The sequence below is a fragment of the Mizuhopecten yessoensis genome, unplaced genomic scaffold (assembly GCF_002113885.1).
Source record: "Mizuhopecten yessoensis strain PY_sf001 unplaced genomic scaffold, ASM211388v2 scaffold716139, whole genome shotgun sequence".
NCBI classification, from domain to species: domain Eukaryota; kingdom Metazoa; phylum Mollusca; class Bivalvia; order Pectinida; family Pectinidae; genus Mizuhopecten; species Mizuhopecten yessoensis.
In genome coordinates, this window is record NW_018479967.1 from 186,936 (window position 1) to 210,377 (window position 23,442).

The 23,442-nt window shown below is 36.2% G+C and overlaps 1 protein-coding gene across 3 annotated transcripts; it reads left to right on the forward strand.

Annotated features, from left to right (window-relative positions):
* The first annotated feature begins 635 nt into the window (after window positions 1-635).
* LOC110441816 (vacuolar protein sorting-associated protein 72 homolog) lies at window positions 636-18,629 on the forward strand. 3 transcript variants are annotated; one of them, XR_002461941.1, is made up of 8 exons: window positions 636-922; window positions 2,429-2,539; window positions 5,915-6,067; window positions 6,477-6,585; window positions 7,145-7,339; window positions 7,741-7,888; window positions 15,788-17,995; window positions 18,126-18,629. XR_002461941.1 is itself a non-coding variant. In XM_021485081.1 (7 exons), the coding sequence occupies exons 2-7, from the start codon at window positions 2,429-2,431 to the stop codon at window positions 16,062-16,064; spliced, it is 993 nt and encodes a 330-aa protein (XP_021340756.1). In that variant the 5' UTR covers window positions 636-922; the 3' UTR covers window positions 16,065-18,629. The 3 variants fall into 3 exon arrangements, 2 of the variants coding, with proteins under 2 accessions (XP_021340756.1, XP_021340757.1); XM_021485081.1 differs by having other exon boundaries at window positions 15,788-18,629; XM_021485082.1 differs by having other exon boundaries at window positions 636-901; window positions 15,788-18,629.
* The last annotated feature ends 4,813 nt before the right edge of the window (window positions 18,630-23,442 follow it).

The following is a 23,442-nucleotide window of genomic DNA, read 5'->3' on the forward strand; positions in this document are numbered from 1 at the left end:
TATATCCAAGTGGCAAGTCCCCTAACGTTACTTCATACCCACGTTGACCCTACTAGCTATAGCGACAATGTTATGTGGCCACGTGGGCTGTACCCACAGACATATATTTGTAAGTTATTGATTTAAGTAGAAGTATGATTGTACTATCATGAAATGTATTTAGCAATAGTATTCATAGCTGTTAAGTATATTTTAGATAAAAAAAAAAATGTAACGAAAATGGGCTTACCTTACTCTGCGGCTGTAAGGCACACAGAGCTATAGTTAAATTAGTGCTGCTCCCTACAGAGTTAACTCAATACTGGTGTTGAAATACACGTGGGGCTCTAAGGTGAGGGTCCCACGTGCATATGGGTTCATGCAGGGTCAAAGTGTCTCTCTCAGCCAATACTATCTCTCACCTCTCACACGTCAAAATAACCTGATATAGTACAGGTACATACACACACCATTGACAGATATATATACCCAGTGCAAGTGTTTATAAAATAGCAATTTAATATAAAATATGACATGTATTAGACAATTTAACGAACCCCTGTGTATGTTTAGGTGTGTTGTGATGCTGTAACCTTGTAACGGTCTAAGCGAGACAACTCATGCTTTTCCCTCTCTTTTTTTTTTTAATCGTTCTTCAGTGTTTGGAGGTAGGGTTTCGGTGTGGAGAAATTTTCACAGTAATGCTCTCAGTGCTCCGGACTTATTTTACAGCAAAATGGTAACACAACAAACGGAATAGGTTAATTAAATGTAGCAATGATAGAAGAGGACAACGACAGCATTTAGCAGTAACCAGCATACAAGTACTGTTGAAAACGAATTAGGACGTACCCAGACACCCTCTCCGGCCGACTGATTGAGTCTAGAATATTCGCGCCTAACATAAACAGATAAAGGGCCGGTAAATAGTATAAAGTTTAAGGTAAACTATGACTCAAATTGATGTTGAAATTGTCATAGTTTTACTGCGATTAGCAACAGTATCCAGACAGCTGTAGAGCTCTCTATATGCAGACATTATAATGGCATAACCTTTTTTCATCAGGTTCTCTGCATATAGCTGTAAAGACCTATAATAGCTCTATTTACCTATATGAAATAGGTCTGTTCAGGGATGTGTAGTGGACTACACATTACACATCCCTGGTTTGTCGAGCTATTTTCAAGTGATTTTCTTTTTTAAGGAAAACGAAACAAAGTCGCTTTTAAAAGAAGATTGTATCATGAGGTTGATAACAAACCACGTACAATAATAATAATAAGAAAAGACATTAAATAGAAGTATTCTTTTTAGAAAATAATGATGTAAAAAAATCAGAAATTTTACATTTATGAAAAATGAAAATTAACATCTAACTGTATGCTTTTTGTAGTCAACATTACCAAAAATCTTATTGTTTTATGCTTTAATTTAATGAAAATTGAAATCTGAGAAAAGATGGCTCAATACAGCTATAATTTATAGGTGTATTATGTCTTTGCGTATTGCAGAGTTATCTTCTCTTGTGAGCAGTATTGATTGTTACGTCATTGGTTTGTGAGAGTAACGTCATCAATTTTTGTGAAAACGACGTAATTCTCTCGCACAAACCAATGACGTAACCATCACCTGCTCACAAGAGAAGATAACGCTGCAATACGGACTACATATATAGCTATACTGTATAGGTCTTTATAGCTCAATATATAGCTCAATCGGCAGAGTGTACTGGACCTTCCCATTCCCATTTTTTTGGCAGAAACTTTCATTGACCTAACAGTTATGTTCTAATAATTTTTGAAAATGAATAGGTCTAAATACATTTAAGATGTCAAAATGTCCAAATACTGCTTCAGTACTACGTCACCTATTTTTACGAACCTGAGTAAAATTTAATGGAATTGTCATTCATCAGAATGTGTATACAACAATCCATACGTTAATTGAGTCCAAATTTGAATAAAAATTCACGGAAAAATTGTCATAAATCATTTTACATTTAGTACGTATTCTTACACAGGACCTGTGCACTCTTTGTATCATCAGTTACAATGATACCCCAAAGGTTGTCTTACAGAGAAATATGTGAAATACTTCAATACTTAATTAGCTGCAGTAATCTTAATTCAAATTGTGCCAAAAGATCATGATGTGTCACATCTATTGATGTTTCAGCATTGAACTCCTAATTGTCTCTTGACAATGCTCTCCCAGTTAAATGAATTTATTTACTTGCAATATTATTTAATAGACAGGTTATGTTGATTAAGAAATATTTTGTAACAGGACGGGGAAAATGTGTTTGCCAAACCAGAATCCAATCCTGCGACCTCCGACCTCAAGATATACTTTAACCGAGTGAGCTAACTGCTCACTATCAACAACCTAGTCCAGTTACACTACACTATCTTTTCTTATGTTTACTTTAATACATGTGTTTTCTTTCAGATGGCAGCCACTAGGGAAAGGCGTGCCACTGCTGGCAATAAGATGGGGCGCATGTTGGATGCTGAGGAAGAAGATGATTTCTATAAGACAACTTATGGTGGCTTCAATGAGGTGATATAGCAAGCTAACTAACTAAAAGATAACACATTTTGGCTCTTTTTAGCTTGTGATCCAAAGACACTATTGTTCTTCAATATATACCCATAAAAGAAATCTGTTTTTTAATGTAAATTCATGTTGATAAGCAATGTAATGATATATTCTATCACTAACTACTACATAAAAAGGAAATTCTTGAATGATTTTAAACTTTTTCAGTTTTGATGTTAATTAGTATTTGACATTACTTATTATGCACATGAATTATAAATTTTGGCCACAAAACGACTTGCAGTTACGTGACTACAGATTATCAGATAGGTAGACCCTGAACATGTCCAATACAAAATGAAATAGGTGTACTGCAGTAAACAAATAAATGCCACATGCAATATTGTTGCTCAGCGGACAGTAATCCACCACAGAATGATGACTATATATACGGACAAAGGTTTGTCAACAAAGTGAAATGGACTTGAACGTTTGTCAGAAAGTTAGTTTTCAATCTCCTAACTTGTTCTTTGTCAATTTCTTCAATGTCGTCTTCATCAAACTTGAATACGTTGCAGCCATCTTTGTTGATTTAAGGAGCTCCTTAGCAATTTAAATCTGGGTTGATGTGGCCTTAAATATTTAAGGGATTTCTTAAATTTAAGGAAGGGTTTAAGTTAAGGAAGCTTCATGAAATGTTATTATATTTAAGATAAGGAATTTCCTTGAATTTAAGGGAAAAGACGGTTTAACTTTAAGGAGTTCCTTAAAGTTAAGGAACGTTGATGAAACTGGGGCCTGGCTTTGTTGTAAACCCTATGATTAAATTTATTTTTGTATGCCCTTCAAAGACGGGTTCGTGTTTCGACATTGTAGCCTCAAGGTCAAGGTCACTGTTACTAAAAATAGAGTAATTACTAGAAAACCTTGTCTGGGCCATATTTCAAGAACTATTTTATGTAGAAACTTCAACTTTGGTATGATGGAACATCTAGGGGAAGAAAACTGCAGTGTATCATAATTAGGTCAAAGTGACCTACTTTCACTGAATTTTCTGATACTAGAAGAAATTCTTTTCTGGGCAATATTTCAAGAATTGTTTCATGTAGGGACTACAACTTTGGTATGTTAGAACATCTAAGGGAGGAAAAGTTTAGTTTATCATAATTAAGTCATTGTTACCTACTTTCTCAGAATTCTTGGATACTAGAAGAAAACCTTTTCTGTGCCATATTTCAAGAATTGTTTCATGGAAGGACTACAACTTTGATATGTTGGAACATCTAAGGGAGGAAAAGTGCAGTGTTCCATAATTAAGTCACTGTGACCTACTTTATCAGAATTCTTGGATACGGCCATATTTCAAGAACTATTTCATGTAGAAACTTCAACTTTGGTATGTTGGAACATGTAGGGGAGGAAAACTGCAGTGTATCATAATTAAGTCATTGTGACCTACTTTCTCAGAATTCTTGGATACTTGAAGAAAACCTTTTCTGTGCCATATTTCAAGAATTGTTTCATGGAAGGACTACAACTTTGATATGTTGGAACATCTAAGGGAGGAAAAGTGCAGTGTTCCATAATTAAGTCACTGTGACCTACTTTATCAGAATTCTTGGATACGGCCATATTTCAAGAACTGTTTCATGTAGAAACTTCAACTTAGTATGTTGGAACATGTAGGGGAGAAAAACTGCAGTGTATCATAATTAGGTCATTGTGACCTACTTTCACTGAATTATCTGATACTAGAAGAAATTCTTTTCCGGACAATATTTCAAGAACTATTTCATGTAGGGGCTTTTACTTTTGTATGAGGTAACGTCTATGCGAGGAAAAGTTCAGTGTATCATAATTAGGTCACCGTGACCTACTTTCTTAGAATTGTTAAATACAAGTTGAAAACCTTTTCTGGACAATATTACAAAAATAATTTAGAGCCTTCAACACTAGTATGAGGTTACATTTAAGGGAGGAGAAGTGCAATGAACCTGATTTTCAAAAATTATTATATTGTAAATGAAAAGATTACAATTGACTGGTGTATAATACCACCGCATGGTGGTACTGTACTCTTGTTTCTCAGTAACTATATATGTTGTGCTGTTCATTTCTTCAGAACATTTTAAAACGCTGACAGATTTTTTTCTGTAACAGCAGGCTTAAAAAAAAATATTATTCCCCCCTTCAACTGAAATCAGAGGTATAGTATTCCCTCAGTTAATTTGTACTGGAGCATATATCTCGACCACTGTTTCATGAATAGGCATCAAACTTTCGATAGAGGTACTTTAGTTGTGTGTTAACAGTTGTCTCCCCTGACTTACTTTCATTGACATTTAATTTATCTGATCCTCCCTGAATTTCTTTTAGCTATTTTATGATATATAACTATATAAGCTTATAACAGATCTATGTATATTGTGTACATCTCACAACTATTGATGAGATAGTCAAATGATGGCTCATAACAGAAAGAGAGTCCAATGATGGCACATACCAGAAAGAGTATAGGGTTTCCTGATTAGTTTTTTTTTTTTTACAGGAGATGTACATATCTGTATATAATTATTGTCCCTTTCTTTACATAGAAAACAGGATATTAATTTTGGCTAATCTGTCCATCCTTCTGTCACGTTTTAGTTTCCATGCAGTAACTGCCTCACAACTGGTTTGTTTTCAACAAAATTTGATACGCACATACATATAAACGTGTTTACGGATTGGTTCGGTCATTAATGGGATCCATGCATATATATTTATGCATACTTAATGAGGTATCAAACTTGTGATTGACCAATAGTTGTTTGTGCAATAACAACCTTACTAGTGGGTCTATCGGAGTGAAATTCCTGATCCACTGTGTTGACATGTGTTGGACTGAGATTGATCGTGATTTTGATCCGTGCATGTTTACACGGAATGAGTGAGGCTTACCGTTCTGATTTGCAAATTGGTGTCTGTGCAGTAGCTGCCCCACTAATGTGTCAATTTCAACGAAATTCCTGATGCACATGTATGTTGATATGTGTTAGGCTGAGTTCTATCGTGTATGTGATCCTTGCATATTGATGCACAAATAATGAGGTCATAATAGACTACCTCTAATACATGACCTGAAAGCGTGGGTATAGACTCCACAAATTTGCTCAACTATTTGTAAACATTAAGATGGCGAAGACAATTTTATGACCATCACCTATATCTTTACCTCACCCCGCCCATAGAATGTGTGGTGTCATATTTGTTACCTAAAATCCTGATATAAGGCTGTGTTGGGTAATTACATGATATAAGGCTGTGTTGGGTAATTACATGATATAAGGCTGTGTTGGGTAATTACATGATATAAGGCTGTGTTGGGTAATTACATGGACATTTTCTGAATTTCAGGAAGAAGATGATAAAGTGTACAATTCTGAAGATTCTGAATCTGATCAGATTGATTCTGACTTCAGCATTGATGAAAATGATGAGGTCCGCAGTGATGCTGATGATGATGATGCTCCCAAAAAACGTAAAGGGGTCTCCACCAAAGCCTACAAGGTCAGCTATAGATCTTAGTCTTTTGAATATTTATTATTATATGAGCACATGCCTAGCTTCACAGATATTACTTACTTTGGGAAATTTTTAAATATGAACTTAAACATTTTCGAATGTGCAACGTATATGAGCATTTATACTTTCTGGTCTTCAGCGGGCATTTGAACTTGGATCAAATCTCAAAGTTTGAGAATATTCTCACATTAAAAACATAAAAGGCAAAATAACAGTATGAAGGCTTTAGTTCTTGGAAAGGTGAAACAAAGTTTGGTTTGTGGTGTTTGATCTGTAATAGAATGATTGATTGGGCTATAGCTTCCTGTTGGCCTTTATACTGAAGAATTGATAGTCTGAAATGTCAGAACAACCAGACATTACCTCAACAGCTGAATTCATTTGATCTCCACAGGAACCTGTCAAAAAACTTAAAACCGAGGACAGGAAGCCAAAAGAGAAGAAAGAGAAAGAGAAAAAGAAAAAGACTACATCATCTGTTCAAATTTATCATGCACCTATTGGTAGGAAAGGACACTGTGTTAAAGCCGTACAATATTAATGTAGAAAACAAATATTATTGAAAAAATATTTGTTTATTTAAATCTGATGAATATATTTCATATTTTCTTGTGTGCTGGACAAGATTTTAGATACTCTCTTCCTTATTGACTAATTTACTGGAAAAGGTTTTATATACTCGCTTTTTCTTTGTCTAGGATCATAACTGACAAGAATTTAGAGACCCTTTTCATGTTGTCTAGAAGACTATAAATTAAGTGGGCTCTTCCTTTGTGGCATGTACACCTGACGGGATTTTTGATGCTCCCTTTCTTCCCATTAAGTAGACCCTATTCCTCCCAGTGAAGTATATACATGTAGAAAGGAACAAGATTTCAAATGTTCGGGATTTTTCCTTTTATTTTGAATATTCAATTAAGTTCTGGAATTGGGCTAAAACAGAAGTCAATATGAAAATAGTCACTATTTCAATAGTTCTATATCAAAGGAAAAATACATAGATTAGCTAGAATAAAATTTGAATAAAATTGATATTAAGCAATCCACTTGTTTTTGTGACAGAAAAGAAATCTTTACGAAGATCAACTGCAGTCAAATCGAATGCTCGAGAGGAACGAGAGAAGGTGCGGGAGATGAAGCAGAAGATGTTGAAGGACATGGCACTACAGAAGAAGGTGGCTGAAGTGCGGAGGTTGACTCAGGAAGAACTACTGGCGGAGGCAGAGATTACAGAGGAGCTCAACTTGCAGTCTTTAGGTACAAGAGATAATTGTAGGATTATTTGCATGAATAACAATTTAGGAAGACCTCAAACTTCTGTCTCCAGTCTCCAGTAATTTCAGCTTTTTCATACCAGAGATTATTGTTGGGTGTTCTTTGTATAAGTTATAATTCTCTTTAAAAATGTTTCAGGCTCTTAATAACAATTACGTGTATTTGTAACAGTTTATAAAAGGTAATTGCAACCGAGAGTAATTCCAAACCTTAAATCATGAGTACATCATTAAATTAGGGTCTATTTTCCACTCTTGGCCTTGAAAGAACTTTATTACAAAATGTTTTCCTAGCAGAACAGTGCTTCCAGTCTTAGTAAAATATGATATTTTTTTTAAAATGACTTTCATTATCATAGTTGTTTCATAACAATTTGTTTATAGAGAATTACCATCGTATGGAGATGGAGAAGAAGAAGAGTCGCGTGACCAAACAGATAAACCGCGGACCTTTGATCCGGTACCAGTCCTTCACAATGCCGCTAATTGAGGAACTGCCATGTGATGTGGAGATCAGCGTGGATGTAGACAGGTCAGCATTGACGCCACTTTGTGCTCAACTGTTGTTAGCCTTGTTGCATAATGACGACTTATAAAGCTTTTATTCAGAACAAAGTTTGACGATTTCTGACAAAGTTTGACGATTTCTGACAAAGTTTGACGATTTCTGTTAAGTTGTATGTGAAAGAATTCATGTGGTCATTTGAAAAAAATGGTAGTAATGAGAAGAGGTTTAGGAAAATTTCCATTTTGAATAATTTGTTAAAAGCTTTATCCAACAAAGCTGTATTAAACTTGTGTCCAGAATTATCATACTTGATATAGATACCCAGCATCAAGGAAATGATGCTTAATCCATATTCAAGGTAGATTATTCTTCATTCGGAGTAATGTTGTTACATATTCAAGGTAGATTATTCTTCATCTGAAGTAATGTTGTTACATATTCAGGGTAGATTATTCTTCATCCGAAGTAATGTTGTTACATATTCAAGGTAGATTATTCTTCATCTGGAGTAATGTTGTTACATATTCCGGGTAGATTATTCTTCATCCGGAGTAATGTTGTTACATATTCAGGGTAGATTATTCTTCATCCGGAGTAATGTTGTTACATATTCAGGGTAGATTATTCTTCATCCGGAGTAATGTTGTTACATATTCAGGGTAGATTATTCTTCATCCGGAGTAATGTTGTTACATATTCAGGGTAGATTATTCTTCATCCGGAGTAATGTTGTTACATATTCAGGGTAGATTATTCTTCATCCGGAGTAATGTTGTTACATATTCAGGGTAGATTATTCTTCATCCGGAGTAATGTTGTTACATATTCAGGGTAGATTATTCTTCATCCGGAGTAATGTTGTTACATATTCAGGGTAGATTATTCTTCATCCGGAGTAATGTTGTTACATATTCAGGGTAGATTATTCTTCATCCGGAGTAATGTTGTTACATATTCAGGGTAGATTATTCTTCATCCGGAGTAATGTTGTTACATATTCAGGGTAGATTATTCTTCATCCGGAGTAATGTTGTTACATATTCAGGGTAGATTATTCTTCATCCGGAGTAATGTTGTTACATATTCAGGGTAGATTATTCTTCATCCGGAGTAATGTTGTTACATATTCAGGGTAGATTATTCTTCATCCGGAGTAATGTTGTTACATATTCAGGGTAGATTATTCTTCATCCGGAGTAATGTTGTTACATATTCAGGGTAGATTATTCTTCATCCGGAGTAATGTTGTTACATATTCAGGGTAGATTATTCTTCATCCGGAGTAATGTTGTTACATATTCAGGGTAGATTATTCTTCATCCGGAGTAATGTTGTTACATATTCAGGGTAGATTATTCTTCATCCGGAGTAATGTTGTTACATATTCAGGGTAGATTATTCTTCATCCGGAGTAATGTTGTTACATATTCAGGGTAGATTATTCTTCATCCGGAGTAATGTTGTTACATATTCAGGGTAGATTATTCTTCATCCGGAGTAATGTTGTTACATATTCAGGGTAGATTATTCTTCATCCGGAGTAATGTTGTTACATATTCAGGGTAGATTATTCTTCATCCGGAGTAATGTTGTTACATATTCAGGGTAGATTATTCTTCATCCGGAGTAATGTTGTTACATATTCAGGGTAGATTATTCTTCATCCGGAGTAATGTTGTTACATATTCAGGGTAGATTATTCTTCATCCGGAGTAATGTTGTTACATATTCAGGGTAGATTATTCTTCATCCGGAGTAATGTTGTTACATATTCAGGGTAGATTATTCTTCATCCGGAGTAATGTTGTTACATATTCAGGGTAGATTATTCTTCATCCGGAGTAATGTTGTTACATATTCAGGGTAGATTATTCTTCATCCGGAGTAATGTTGTTACATATTCAGGGTAGATTATTCTTCATCCGGAGTAATGTTGTTACATATTCAGGGTAGATTATTCTTCATCCGGAGTAATGTTGTTACATATTCAGGGTAGATTATTCTTCATCCGGAGTAATGTTGTTACATATTCAGGGTAGATTATTCTTCATCCGGAGTAATGTTGTTACATATTCAGGGTAGATTATTCTTCATCCGGAGTAATGTTGTTACATATTCAGGGTAGATTATTCTTCATCCGGAGTAATGTTGTTACATATTCAGGGTAGATTATTCTTCATCCGGAGTAATGTTGTTACATATTCAGGGTAGATTATTCTTCATCCGGAGTAATGTTGTTACATATTCAGGGTAGATTATTCTTCATCCGGAGTAATGTTGTTACATATTCAGGGTAGATTATTCTTCATCCGGAGTAATGTTGTTACATATTCAGGGTAGATTATTCTTCATCCGGAGTAATGTTGTTACATATTCAGGGTAGATTATTCTTCATCCGGAGTAATGTTGTTACATATTCAGGGTAGATTATTCTTCATCCGGAGTAATGTTGTTACATATTCAGGGTAGATTATTCTTCATCCGGAGTAATGTTGTTACATATTCAGGGTAGATTATTCTTCATCCGGAGTAATGTTGTTACATATTCAGGGTAGATTATTCTTCATCCGGAGTAATGTTGTTACATATTCAGGGTAGATTATTCTTCATCCGGAGTAATGTTGTTACATATTCAGGGTAGATTATTCTTCATCCGGAGTAATGTTGTTACATATTCAGGGTAGATTATTCTTCATCCGGAGTAATGTTGTTACATATTCAGGGTAGATTATTCTTCATCCGGAGTAATGTTGTTACATATTCAGGGTAGATTATTCTTCATCCGGAGTAATGTTGTTACATATTCAGGGTAGATTATTCTTCATCCGGAGTAATGTTGTTACATATTCAGGGTAGATTATTCTTCATCCGGAGTAATGTTGTTACATATTCAGGGTAGATTATTCTTCATCCGGAGTAATGTTGTTACATATTCAGGGTAGATTATTCTTCATCCGGAGTAATGTTGTTACATATTCAGGGTAGATTATTCTTCATCCGGAGTAATGTTGTTACATATTCAGGGTAGATTATTCTTCATCCGGAGTAATGTTGTTACATATTCAGGGTAGATTATTCTTCATCCGGAGTAATGTTGTTACATATTCAGGGTAGATTATTCTTCATCCGGAGTAATGTTGTTACATATTCAGGGTAGATTATTCTTCATCCGGAGTAATGTTGTTACATATTCAGGGTAGATTATTCTTCATCCGGAGTAATGTTGTTACATATTCAGGGTAGATTATTCTTCATCCGGAGTAATGTTGTTACATATTCAGGGTAGATTATTCTTCATCCGGAGTAATGTTGTTACATATTCAGGGTAGATTATTCTTCATCCGGAGTAATGTTGTTACATATTCAGGGTAGATTATTCTTCATCCGGAGTAATGTTGTTACATATTCAGGGTAGATTATTCTTCATCCGGAGTAATGTTGTTACATATTCAGGGTAGATTATTCTTCATCCGGAGTAATGTTGTTACATATTCAGGGTAGATTATTCTTCATCCGGAGTAATGTTGTTACATATTCAGGGTAGATTATTCTTCATCCGGAGTAATGTTGTTACATATTCAGGGTAGATTATTCTTCATCCGGAGTAATGTTGTTACATATTCAGGGTAGATTATTCTTCATCCGGAGTAATGTTGTTACATATTCAGGGTAGATTATTCTTCATCCGGAGTAATGTTGTTACATATTCAGGGTAGATTATTCTTCATCCGGAGTAATGTTGTTACATATTCAGGGTAGATTATTCTTCATCCGGAGTAATGTTGTTACATATTCAGGGTAGATTATTCTTCATCCGGAGTAATGTTGTTACATATTCAGGGTAGATTATTCTTCATCCGGAGTAATGTTGTTACATATTCAGGGTAGATTATTCTTCATCCGGAGTAATGTTGTTACATATTCAGGGTAGATTATTCTTCATCCGGAGTAATGTTGTTACATATTCAGGGTAGATTATTCTTCATCCGGAGTAATGTTGTTACATATTCAGGGTAGATTATTCTTCATCCGGAGTAATGTTGTTACATATTCAGGGTAGATTATTCTTCATCCGGAGTAATGTTGTTACATATTCAGGGTAGATTATTCTTCATCCGGAGTAATGTTGTTACATATTCAGGGTAGATTATTCTTCATCCGGAGTAATGTTGTTACATATTCAGGGTAGATTATTCTTCATCCGGAGTAATGTTGTTACATATTCAGGGTAGATTATTCTTCATCCGGAGTAATGTTGTTACATATTCAGGGTAGATTATTCTTCATCCGGAGTAATGTTGTTACATATTCAGGGTAGATTATTCTTCATCCGGAGTAATGTTGTTACATATTCAGGGTAGATTATTCTTCATCCGGAGTAATGTTGTTACATATTCAGGGTAGATTATTCTTCATCCGGAGTAATGTTGTTACATATTCAGGGTAGATTATTCTTCATCCGGAGTAATGTTGTTACATATTCAGGGTAGATTATTCTTCATCCGGAGTAATGTTGTTACATATTCAGGGTAGATTATTCTTCATCCGGAGTAATGTTGTTACATATTCAGGGTAGATTATTCTTCATCCGGAGTAATGTTGTTACATATTCAGGGTAGATTATTCTTCATCCGGAGTAATGTTGTTACATATTCAGGGTAGATTATTCTTCATCCGGAGTAATGTTGTTACATATTCAGGGTAGATTATTCTTCATCCGGAGTAATGTTGTTACATATTCAGGGTAGATTATTCTTCATCCGGAGTAATGTTGTTACATATTCAGGGTAGATTATTCTTCATCCGGAGTAATGTTGTTACATATTCAGGGTAGATTATTCTTCATCCGGAGTAATGTTGTTACATATTCAGGGTAGATTATTCTTCATCCGGAGTAATGTTGTTACATATTCAGGGTAGATTATTCTTCATCCGGAGTAATGTTGTTACATATTCAGGGTAGATTATTCTTCATCCGGAGTAATGTTGTTACATATTCAGGGTAGATTATTCTTCATCCGGAGTAATGTTGTTACATATTCAGGGTAGATTATTCTTCATCCGGAGTAATGTTGTTACATATTCAGGGTAGATTATTCTTCATCCGGAGTAATGTTGTTACATATTCAGGGTAGATTATTCTTCATCCGGAGTAATGTTGTTACATATTCAGGGTAGATTATTCTTCATCCGGAGTAATGTTGTTACATATTCAGGGTAGATTATTCTTCATCCGGAGTAATGTTGTTACATATTCAGGGTAGATTATTCTTCATCCGGAGTAATGTTGTTACATATTCAGGGTAGATTATTCTTCATCCGGAGTAATGTTGTTACATATTCAGGGTAGATTATTCTTCATCCGGAGTAATGTTGTTACATATTCAGGGTAGATTATTCTTCATCCGGAGTAATGTTGTTACATATTCAGGGTAGATTATTCTTCATCCGGAGTAATGTTGTTACATATTCAGGGTAGATTATTCTTCATCCGGAGTAATGTTGTTACATATTCAGGGTAGATTATTCTTCATCCGGAGTAATGTTGTTACATATTCAGGGTAGATTATTCTTCATCCGGAGTAATGTTGTTACATATTCAGGGTAGATTATTCTTCATCCGGAGTAATGTTGTTACATATTCAGGGTAGATTATTCTTCATCCGGAGTAATGTTGTTACATATTCAGGGTAGATTATTCTTCATCCGGAGTAATGTTGTTACATATTCAGGGTAGATTATTCTTCATCCGGAGTAATGTTGTTACATATTCAGGGTAGATTATTCTTCATCCGGAGTAATGTTGTTACATATTCAGGGTAGATTATTCTTCATCCGGAGTAATGTTGTTACATATTCAGGGTAGATTATTCTTCATCCGGAGTAATGTTGTTACATATTCAGGGTAGATTATTCTTCATCCGGAGTAATGTTGTTACATATTCAGGGTAGATTATTCTTCATCCGGAGTAATGTTGTTACATATTCAGGGTAGATTATTCTTCATCCGGAGTAATGTTGTTACATATTCAGGGTAGATTATTCTTCATCCGGAGTAATGTTGTTACATATTCAGGGTAGATTATTCTTCATCCGGAGTAATGTTGTTACATATTCAGGGTAGATTATTCTTCATCCGGAGTAATGTTGTTACATATTCAGGGTAGATTATTCTTCATCCGGAGTAATGTTGTTACATATTCAGGGTAGATTATTCTTCATCCGGAGTAATGTTGTTACATATTCAGGGTAGATTATTCTTCATCCGGAGTAATGTTGTTACATATTCAGGGTAGATTATTCTTCATCCGGAGTAATGTTGTTACATATTCAGGGTAGATTATTCTTCATCCGGAGTAATGTTGTTACATATTCAGGGTAGATTATTCTTCATCCGGAGTAATGTTGTTACATATTCAGGGTAGATTATTCTTCATCCGGAGTAATGTTGTTACATATTCAGGGTAGATTATTCTTCATCCGGAGTAATGTTGTTACATATTCAGGGTAGATTATTCTTCATCCGGAGTAATGTTGTTACATATTCAGGGTAGATTATTCTTCATCCGGAGTAATGTTGTTACATATTCAGGGTAGATTATTCTTCATCCGGAGTAATGTTGTTACATATTCAGGGTAGATTATTCTTCATCCGGAGTAATGTTGTTACATATTCAGGGTAGATTATTCTTCATCCGGAGTAATGTTGTTACATATTCAGGGTAGATTATTCTTCATCCGGAGTAATGTTGTTACATATTCAGGGTAGATTATTCTTCATCCGGAGTAATGTTGTTACATATTCAGGGTAGATTATTCTTCATCCGGAGTAATGTTGTTACATATTCAGGGTAGATTATTCTTCATCCGGAGTAATGTTGTTACATATTCAGGGTAGATTATTCTTCATCCGGAGTAATGTTGTTACATATTCAGGGTAGATTATTCTTCATCCGGAGTAATGTTGTTACATATTCAGGGTAGATTATTCTTCATCCGGAGTAATGTTGTTACATATTCAGGGTAGATTATTCTTCATCCGGAGTAATGTTGTTACATATTCAGGGTAGATTATTCTTCATCCGGAGTAATGTTGTTACATATTCAGGGTAGATTATTCTTCATCCGGAGTAATGTTGTTACATATTCAGGGTAGATTATTCTTCATCCGGAGTAATGTTGTTACATATTCAGGGTAGATTATTCTTCATCCGGAGTAATGTTGTTACATATTCAGGGTAGATTATTCTTCATCCGGAGTAATGTTGTTACATATTCAGGGTAGATTATTCTTCATCCGGAGTAATGTTGTTACATATTCAGGGTAGATTATTCTTCATCCGGAGTAATGTTGTTACATATTCAGGGTAGATTATTCTTCATCCGGAGTAATGTTGTTACATATTCAGGGTAGATTATTCTTCATCCGGAGTAATGTTGTTACATATTCAGGGTAGATTATTCTTCATCCGGAGTAATGTTGTTACATATTCAGGGTAGATTATTCTTCATCCGGAGTAATGTTGTTACATATTCAGGGTAGATTATTCTTCATCCGGAGTAATGTTGTTACATATTCAGGGTAGATTATTCTTCATCCGGAGTAATGTTGTTACATATTCAGGGTAGATTATTCTTCATCCGGAGTAATGTTGTTACATATTCAGGGTAGATTATTCTTCATCCGGAGTAATGTTGTTACATATTCAGGGTAGATTATTCTTCATCCGGAGTAATGTTGTTACATATTCAGGGTAGATTATTCTTCATCCGGAGTAATGTTGTTACATATTCAGGGTAGAAAACCTGTATCCAGGTTAATGATACTCCATGTTCAGGTGAGAATATGAAGTCAGGGTAGATAACCTGACATTAAATATTATTATTAAAAAAGTTACCTTTTGCTTAATATTCCTCTTTCAGTATTGAACCCCAGAAGAAGGTAGAAGAATACGACCTTGTGAATTGTGAAAAGTGCTCAAGGACGTTTGTAACATTTACAGATGAACGGATATTCAAGGACTACTTTCCACAGAAGAAACACAAACCACCAGTAAAACAGTATTGCCCAGTGACCAAAAAACCAGCTAAATACTTTGACCCCATCACACAGACACCCTATTCCTCCCTCAAGGCTTTCCACTGTATCCGAGAGGCCTATTCACAGCAGCAAGAGGAAACAGGGCACAAGAAGAAATGATTTTGTGTGTCTAAATATCTCATGCTTACATAACGGTTGAGAGAACATATTGTTTTGATAATGAATAACGAAAGTCATGTTACAATGTTGACGTATGCATTGAAGTTTATGAATTGTAAACAATTTCATTGGCTGTCAGTTTTTTATCGTGAAAGTGGTAGTGATATTTTCTATTCATCAGTCAGTCAGCTTACTAGTACATCTGTTCAACAAGACTTATGTATTTGGTGCTATGCTGAGGTCTTGGGCCAAGCTTTGTCAGTTGGTACATCAATAAACTAATTAAGGTTTATCAGTGGTAACCATGCACCAATTTCATCAGAAATTATGACAACAAAAAAGAAAATCCTATTTGATATGCCTCATCTATGTAACAGCATTTCTGATTGGATTATATTGATCACATGATGGGGAAATAAAACATCATGTTGCCCTCAATAGTTCAAGTTCCTCAAGTCATATTTCCTTTATTCAGGGCTTCTCTAGAAACTAGGCAAGAGCCACCACACCTGGGTTCCAAGTGACTGAAGCAGTCCACAGCAGTGGCACATCATCCTGCTCATTTCTAGTGTTGTTAGGGTTCCAAGTGACTGAAGAAGTCCACAGCAGTGGCACATCATCCTGCTCATCTCTAGTGTTGTTAGGGTTCCAAGTGACTGAAGCAGTCCACAGCAGTGGCACATCGTCCTGCTCATTTCTAGTGTTGTTGAGGTTACAAGTGACTGAAGCAGTCCACAGCAGTGGCACATCATCCTCCTGCTCATCTCCAGTGTTGTTGAGGTTCCAAGTGACTGAAGCAGTCCACAGCAGCGCCACATCATCATGCTCATCTCCAGTGTTGTTAGGGTTCCAAGTGACTGAAGAAGTCCACAGCAGTGGCACATCATCCTGCTCATCTCCAGTGTTGCTAGGGTTCCAAGTGACTGAAGCAGTCCACAGCAGCGGCACATCATCCTGCTCAACTCTAGTGTTGTTGAGGTTCCAAGTGACTGAAGCAGTCAACAGCAGTGGCACATCATCCTGCTCATTTCTGGTGTTGTTAGGGTTCCAAGTGACTGAAGCAGTCCACAGCATTGGCACATCAACCTACTCATCTCCAGTGTTGTTAGGGTTCCAAGTGACTGAAGCAGTCCACAGCATTGGCACATCATCCTGCTCATCTCCAGTGTTGCTAGGGTTCCAAGTGACTGAAGCAGTCCACAGCAGTGGCACATAGTCCTGCTCATTTCTAGTGTTGTTGAGGTTACAAGTGACTGAAGCAGTCCACAGCAGTAGCACATCATCCTGCTCATCTCTAGTGTTGTTAGGGTTCCAAGTGCCTGAAGCAGTCCACAGCATTGGCACATCAACCTACTCATCTCCAGTGTTGTTAGGGTTCCAAGTGACTGAAGAAGTCCACAGCAGTGGCACATCATCCTGCTCATCTCTAGTGTTGTTAGGGTTCCAAGTGACTGAAGCAGTCCACAGCATTGGCACATCAACCTACTCATCTCCAGTGTTGTTAGGGTTCCAAGTGACTGAAGCAAAGTTCTTTAATTCCTGCTGATGAATCCTGTTTCAAATAGGCTTTGTCCTTGTGACATGAGATTAATGTTGGGGAAACAAAGAATGATATTAATTGCTTCAAATAAATGTAAAGTGTAGTTTAACTGCGGTTTTCTTTATCAGGTGCCAGTAGTTATATAATATCATTGTAATGAGGGATCATCAGAATGATGTTTTACATGATATTTGTTTTTTTATTTGTACCCAGGTATTTATTTTTACAATATGTTCCTAAAATACATAAACTCTTTATGGATATGAACAGTTTATTGCTATTGGTTTACCAGATGGATAACTTATGTGAAAAATATCCACAAACCGCTCTGTAAAGGAAAGAATTTCATGATAATCTTGACTATAGCATTTCAGGAGTGAGATAGGTACATGTAAGGCATTGTTTAAAGGGTAAGCAAGGTCATCTTAGAAATGTTAAGGTTGCAACTTTTGATATCACAAATCTACTTTGTACCTTGGATTTTCCCCATGACGGAATCAAAAGCCCACAGTTAGCTACAGGTATATTTAATTGGTTGCAGACATCAAAAATGGACCAAATGCACGGCTAATAGAGAGTGGTTCTTAAACTTTGAAGATACTCTTTAAATCAAATTAGTTCAGTTTTACATTTATGCTGCAACACAATCACTTTTATCTGAAATCAAAGCTTCTTTCAGAAATGACAGGTAATGCATACTCCATAAATGCTTCCAGACTAGTTAACATACATCATCGGCAAAAAGTCATGCTATACCAAGTTTTTGTTCTGTCATGAGAAAATCCAAGAGGCACAGAAGAAACATATGTTGACAGCGTAAGAATGGATTTCAAAGTTGATGTAAGATTTCCAGAGGTGATTGCTTGTGAGTACAAGAATACGAGAGCATTTGTAAGGAGTTATGTTAGTAAAACATGGCACTGTATAAAGATGTGTGACTGAGAAAGTAGAAATGAAAGGTAGATAGAAATTCTATATCTACCGTACTTGATTGTTTGTTATAAATAAAATTACCGATCGTCAAACTCAGCTGTTGTTTATTAGAATCAACAGTGGGTGTCAGAATTAAGGTGAGCATGTCACTTTCTGCATATTTGGGATCACATTGACTTTTTATACGTGGTAAAAAAAATGCTGGGTCTTGAGGATATCCAAAGAGTGAGGATTTTTTATGACTTCTCTCCAATAGACCGAGTTAGTTATCAAGTAAAATCCACAAGATCCAGTAACGTTTTGAGAATAAACTCATATGATTTGATAGCATACGTATATTATAAATCATTATCATTTCTTACAAGGCTGTTAAGCCCATGTTTTACAGAAAATCTCTTCTTATGACCGTAGCTGTTCCGAGAACGTTAAAGCCCCTAACAAACAAACGAATACAGAAAAATATTGTCATGTGTTCCTATTGGGTAAAAACTTAATATAAGATGTCATAATACTAGTATAATGTCAAAAAGAAATGCGATATTACCAGCATTACCATGCTTTTTTAGTGATGATGCATAACAGATATGGGAAACATAAATATTGGTACATTTACGGCTATCATCGTTTTGTATCATGAAATTTAATAATTCAAGGGAGATAAATCTTACAGTTTTAGCTCACTTGTCATTGAGTCGTGTAAGCTTATGCCATGTTATATAGGCCTGTCAACTTTAGGATACATTCCGGGTCAATGGTATTCAATTTTGTATTTGATATAAAGTGACAGAGGAATAAGGACTCGTCTTTCACCAATGCAACGCGACCGGGTTTGATTCCCCCGATTGAAAAAGTATGGGATCACTTGAGAATACCACGGGGTATTCCGGTTTCATCCCTCATAATTAAAGACCCCTAGCACTGTAACATCCGGGCCAACTAGAGTGATAAATATAAGTTGTAAAAACCTGTTTCATAATTGTTGTAAAATAAATAAATTGTATATATATGGCTTGATATATATTTCTAACCAGTGATATCTATGGGATTGGACCATAGTATATCTATGGCACCTTGTCGCGCAGACTCTCTCATATTCCTTTAAACTTTGGACAAGCTAATTATTTATACCCCCACTTCAACCAAAGTGTTGGATGGTATATCGAATTTGGTTTGTCTGTGTATCCATGCTGACTGGTTTCCTGGAGCATATCTCGACTACTGTTTCACGATTGGGCATCAACGTTTGTAGGATCACATCCTAAATCAAGGTCACTGTGACCTCAGTTTGATTTCTGGCCTGACCTCAATTACTAAAATAATGGCTTCTTGAGTATGTCTCGGCCTATTTCAAGATAGGTACATCGTGCGAATGCAGATTTGTCGTATTCTAAAACGAGATCACTGACCTCGATTTGCTCTATTAATTTGACACCAAATATTGAAATGACCGTTTCTTGAGCATACATGTAAATGTATCTCGGCTGCTATTTTACAAACGGGCATCAAATTTATAATATGGGAAGGCGAATTGTTGCATACTAAAATGAGATCACAATGACCTCTATTTGACCTTGCCCTCAAGTATTAAACAACTGTTTCTGGAGCATATCTCAGCCGTTATATCATGAATGAGCATCACACTTTGTATTTAACACCGTGTATCACAGGTTTCAGAAACATATCTTGACTGCCATTAGTGTTTACTTAAGACTTGGTGTGAGTGTACTTGATAATCCAAGTAATGTGTCGGATAATAACATTGGTTAATTTCAGTATCAATATGATCTCAAGTTTTAGATACGGCTTCAAAAGATCTATTGGCTACTATATATGTTATGTATACTAGTCAGACTTAGTGTGACGGTCAGGTGGTCGCAGTGCGGTGACCAGAAAAGGTTACCTCGTTACCTCGACCTGAAGTACCCAACAGTTTATATGGTTACACAGCTAAGGTGAGCGGGGCTATCCATGAAGCGCACGCTTGAAGTTAAATTTGTGTGTGTTATTTTCACCAGAGACGTATACTTATACGTTTCTGTTTTCACCTTTTGTAGGATCAAAAATCAACAGAGCTTCAGTTAATCTAAGTTCTAGTAGCTCTAAGTACTGAATGAACAAAATTGTACGATTTTCACCATCATAATATTGAACATTAAAACTTTCATATAATAACACTTTTAGTGATAAATGTCATGTCGATAAAAGTGAAACGCAGCACTGATTACGGGGAGAATAACACATTTGTTTTGGATGTTCAAAATGGCTATTTGTCTTTTTTTCTTAAATGCTTGTAAAAAAGGTATTTTTCAGTTGCCTATTTGTTTTTAAAGTTATTCATGATTTGTTAAATTTAATGAAAGTCTGTTGTACTAGATCAAAACGAGGTTTGAACAGAATATGGTCAGATTAGGACATGATCTAACGAGAGTTACCTCGCTTTAATTTGCCGTTTCATCTACTAAACAGGTTGAGTGGTACCATAGTTTAATGTTAAATTAACATCACTGGTAAGACTCAAATTACAGAAAATTTTGAAAGCTCCAAGACAGAAACAATTTATATGCTCGTTTAAGCCCTCCATAAAACCTTCGTTAGTCCCCTGTTATTGCCTTCAATCCTGTTTATCTGAACAAATGGGGAAATCTAAATGAGTCGCACTCGATAGCTTCGATCAAATTTTTTATAATTTGTATTTCAATGTCTGACACCGAAGGAGAGACTCCAGCATGTATTGAGACAATGACTTCCTCAGTCACGTGGTGTTATTACATTGGTGACAGACTTGGGTGTCATAATGCCAGCGGTCTCCGTGGACCATGGTTGGGTTACTTGCAATAATTTGACCCAGTCGTTCATTCCAGGAGCTTGATTTAAATTTTAAATAAATAACCTCAAAAGTGTAAAGTATTTTTTATAAAGCAAGAAGTCTCTTCCATGGCATTTTTTTAGCCCACCATCATCTGATGGTGGGCTATTCAAATCACCCTGCGTCCGTGGTCCGTCGTCCGTCCGTTGTCCGTCGTCCTTCGTCCGTCCGTAAACAATTCTTGTTATCGGTATTTCTCAAGAAGTACCAGAGGGTTCTTTCCCAAATTTTATATGCAGGTTCCCCTTGGTCCTTAGCTGTGCAGGGCAACTTTTGAGATTGATCAGATAAACAACATGGTCGACAGGCAGCCATCTTGGATTTTGATAGTGAAAGTTTGTTATCGCTATTTCTCAAGAAGTACCAGAGGGATCTTTCTCAAATTTTATATGTAGGTTCCCCTTGGTCCTTAGCTGTGCAGGGCAACTTTTGAGATTGATCGGATAAACAACATGGCCGACAGGTAGCCATCTTGGATTTTGATAGTGTGGGTTTGTTACCGCTATTTCTCCGGAAGAACTAGAGGGATCTTTCTTAAATTTTATATGTAGGTTCCCCTTGGTCCTAGCTGTGCAGGGCAATTTTTGAGACTGATCGGATAAACAACATGGCCGACAGGCAGCCATCTTGGATTTTGATAGTGAAAGTTTGTTATCGCTATTTCCCGGGAAGTACGGGAGGGATCTTTCTCAAATTTTAAATGTAGGTTCCCCTTGATCCCTCGTTGTGTATGTTATATTTTGAGACTGATCATAAAAACAAAATGGATTAAAAGAAGAACTAAACAGATCTTTTTCATATTGCAATGATCGATTCTATTTCTTTCACATTAAGTACTGTACTAGTAAATATGTGAAATGACAAACTCACTTTGAAGGTTGGCTTTCATACACATCAGTATTAAGTTTAGATCAAAAGTTACCTCAAGGTGCATTTACTGTTAACATGACTCGAACAAACAGATTAGAGGAAAGAAGAGAAAAGATCGAACTGACAAAGAACTGATGAAGATGGTACAAAGGTGGGCGCCAAGATCCCTCTGGGATCTCTTGTTTATAAACACAATTACTTTAAATGAATACCCATTTCAAAAGGGATTGTTAAAAAAAATCAAGGTTTTTATGTTGCGAGGATATGTAACAACCGTTTATCGCGCTGATACTGAAGGATAAGAACCACTAGTGTTACTGGCGCTGATACTGAAGGATAAGAACCACAAGTGTTACTGGCGCTGATACTGAAGGATAAGAACCACAAGTGTTACTGACGCTGATACTGAGGGATAAGAACCTATAGTGTTACTGGCGCTGATACTGAAGGATAAGAACCACTAGTGTTACTGTCTCCTCAGTCAGTGTTACTCCTCTCGTCGTTTAACCTTGAATTAACCTTGTTATGTGTCTCCTCTTACTGTTGGTGTCACCCTTAAATTAGATTACTCTTTTTAACTTCAGATATATTAACTTATTAATGGTCAATGAAACCAATCTGATTGGTGGTGTCAACCATCTAGATGTAAATGTTACCTCTCTAACTGTCGGTGCTACCCCTCCAACTGTTAATAACACATCCATCTGTGCCACCTCTTTGTTAATAAGGCCCATCCTACTGTTAGTGATACTCGTCTTACTGTCACCCCTGAGTGTCAATCTTCTAGATGTGGTACCCTTATATCTGGGTCGATTCTCTATATGTGGTACCCTTCTATCTAGGTCACTCCTCTATCTGTGGTACCCTTATATCTAGGCCTCTCCTCTATCTGTCGTACCCTTATATCAAGGTCTCTCCTCTATCAGTGGTACCCGTATATCTAGGTCTCTCCTCTGTCTGTGGTACCCTTATATCTGGGTCTCTCCTCTATCAGTGGTACCCTTCTATTAAGGTATATCCTCTAGCTGTGGTACCCGTATATCTAGGTATCTCCTCTATCGGGGGAACCCGTATATCTAGGTATCCCCTCTATCTGGGGTCCCCTTCTATCCAGGTCACTCCACTATCTGTCGTACCCTTATATCTAGGTCACTCCCCTATCTGTTGTA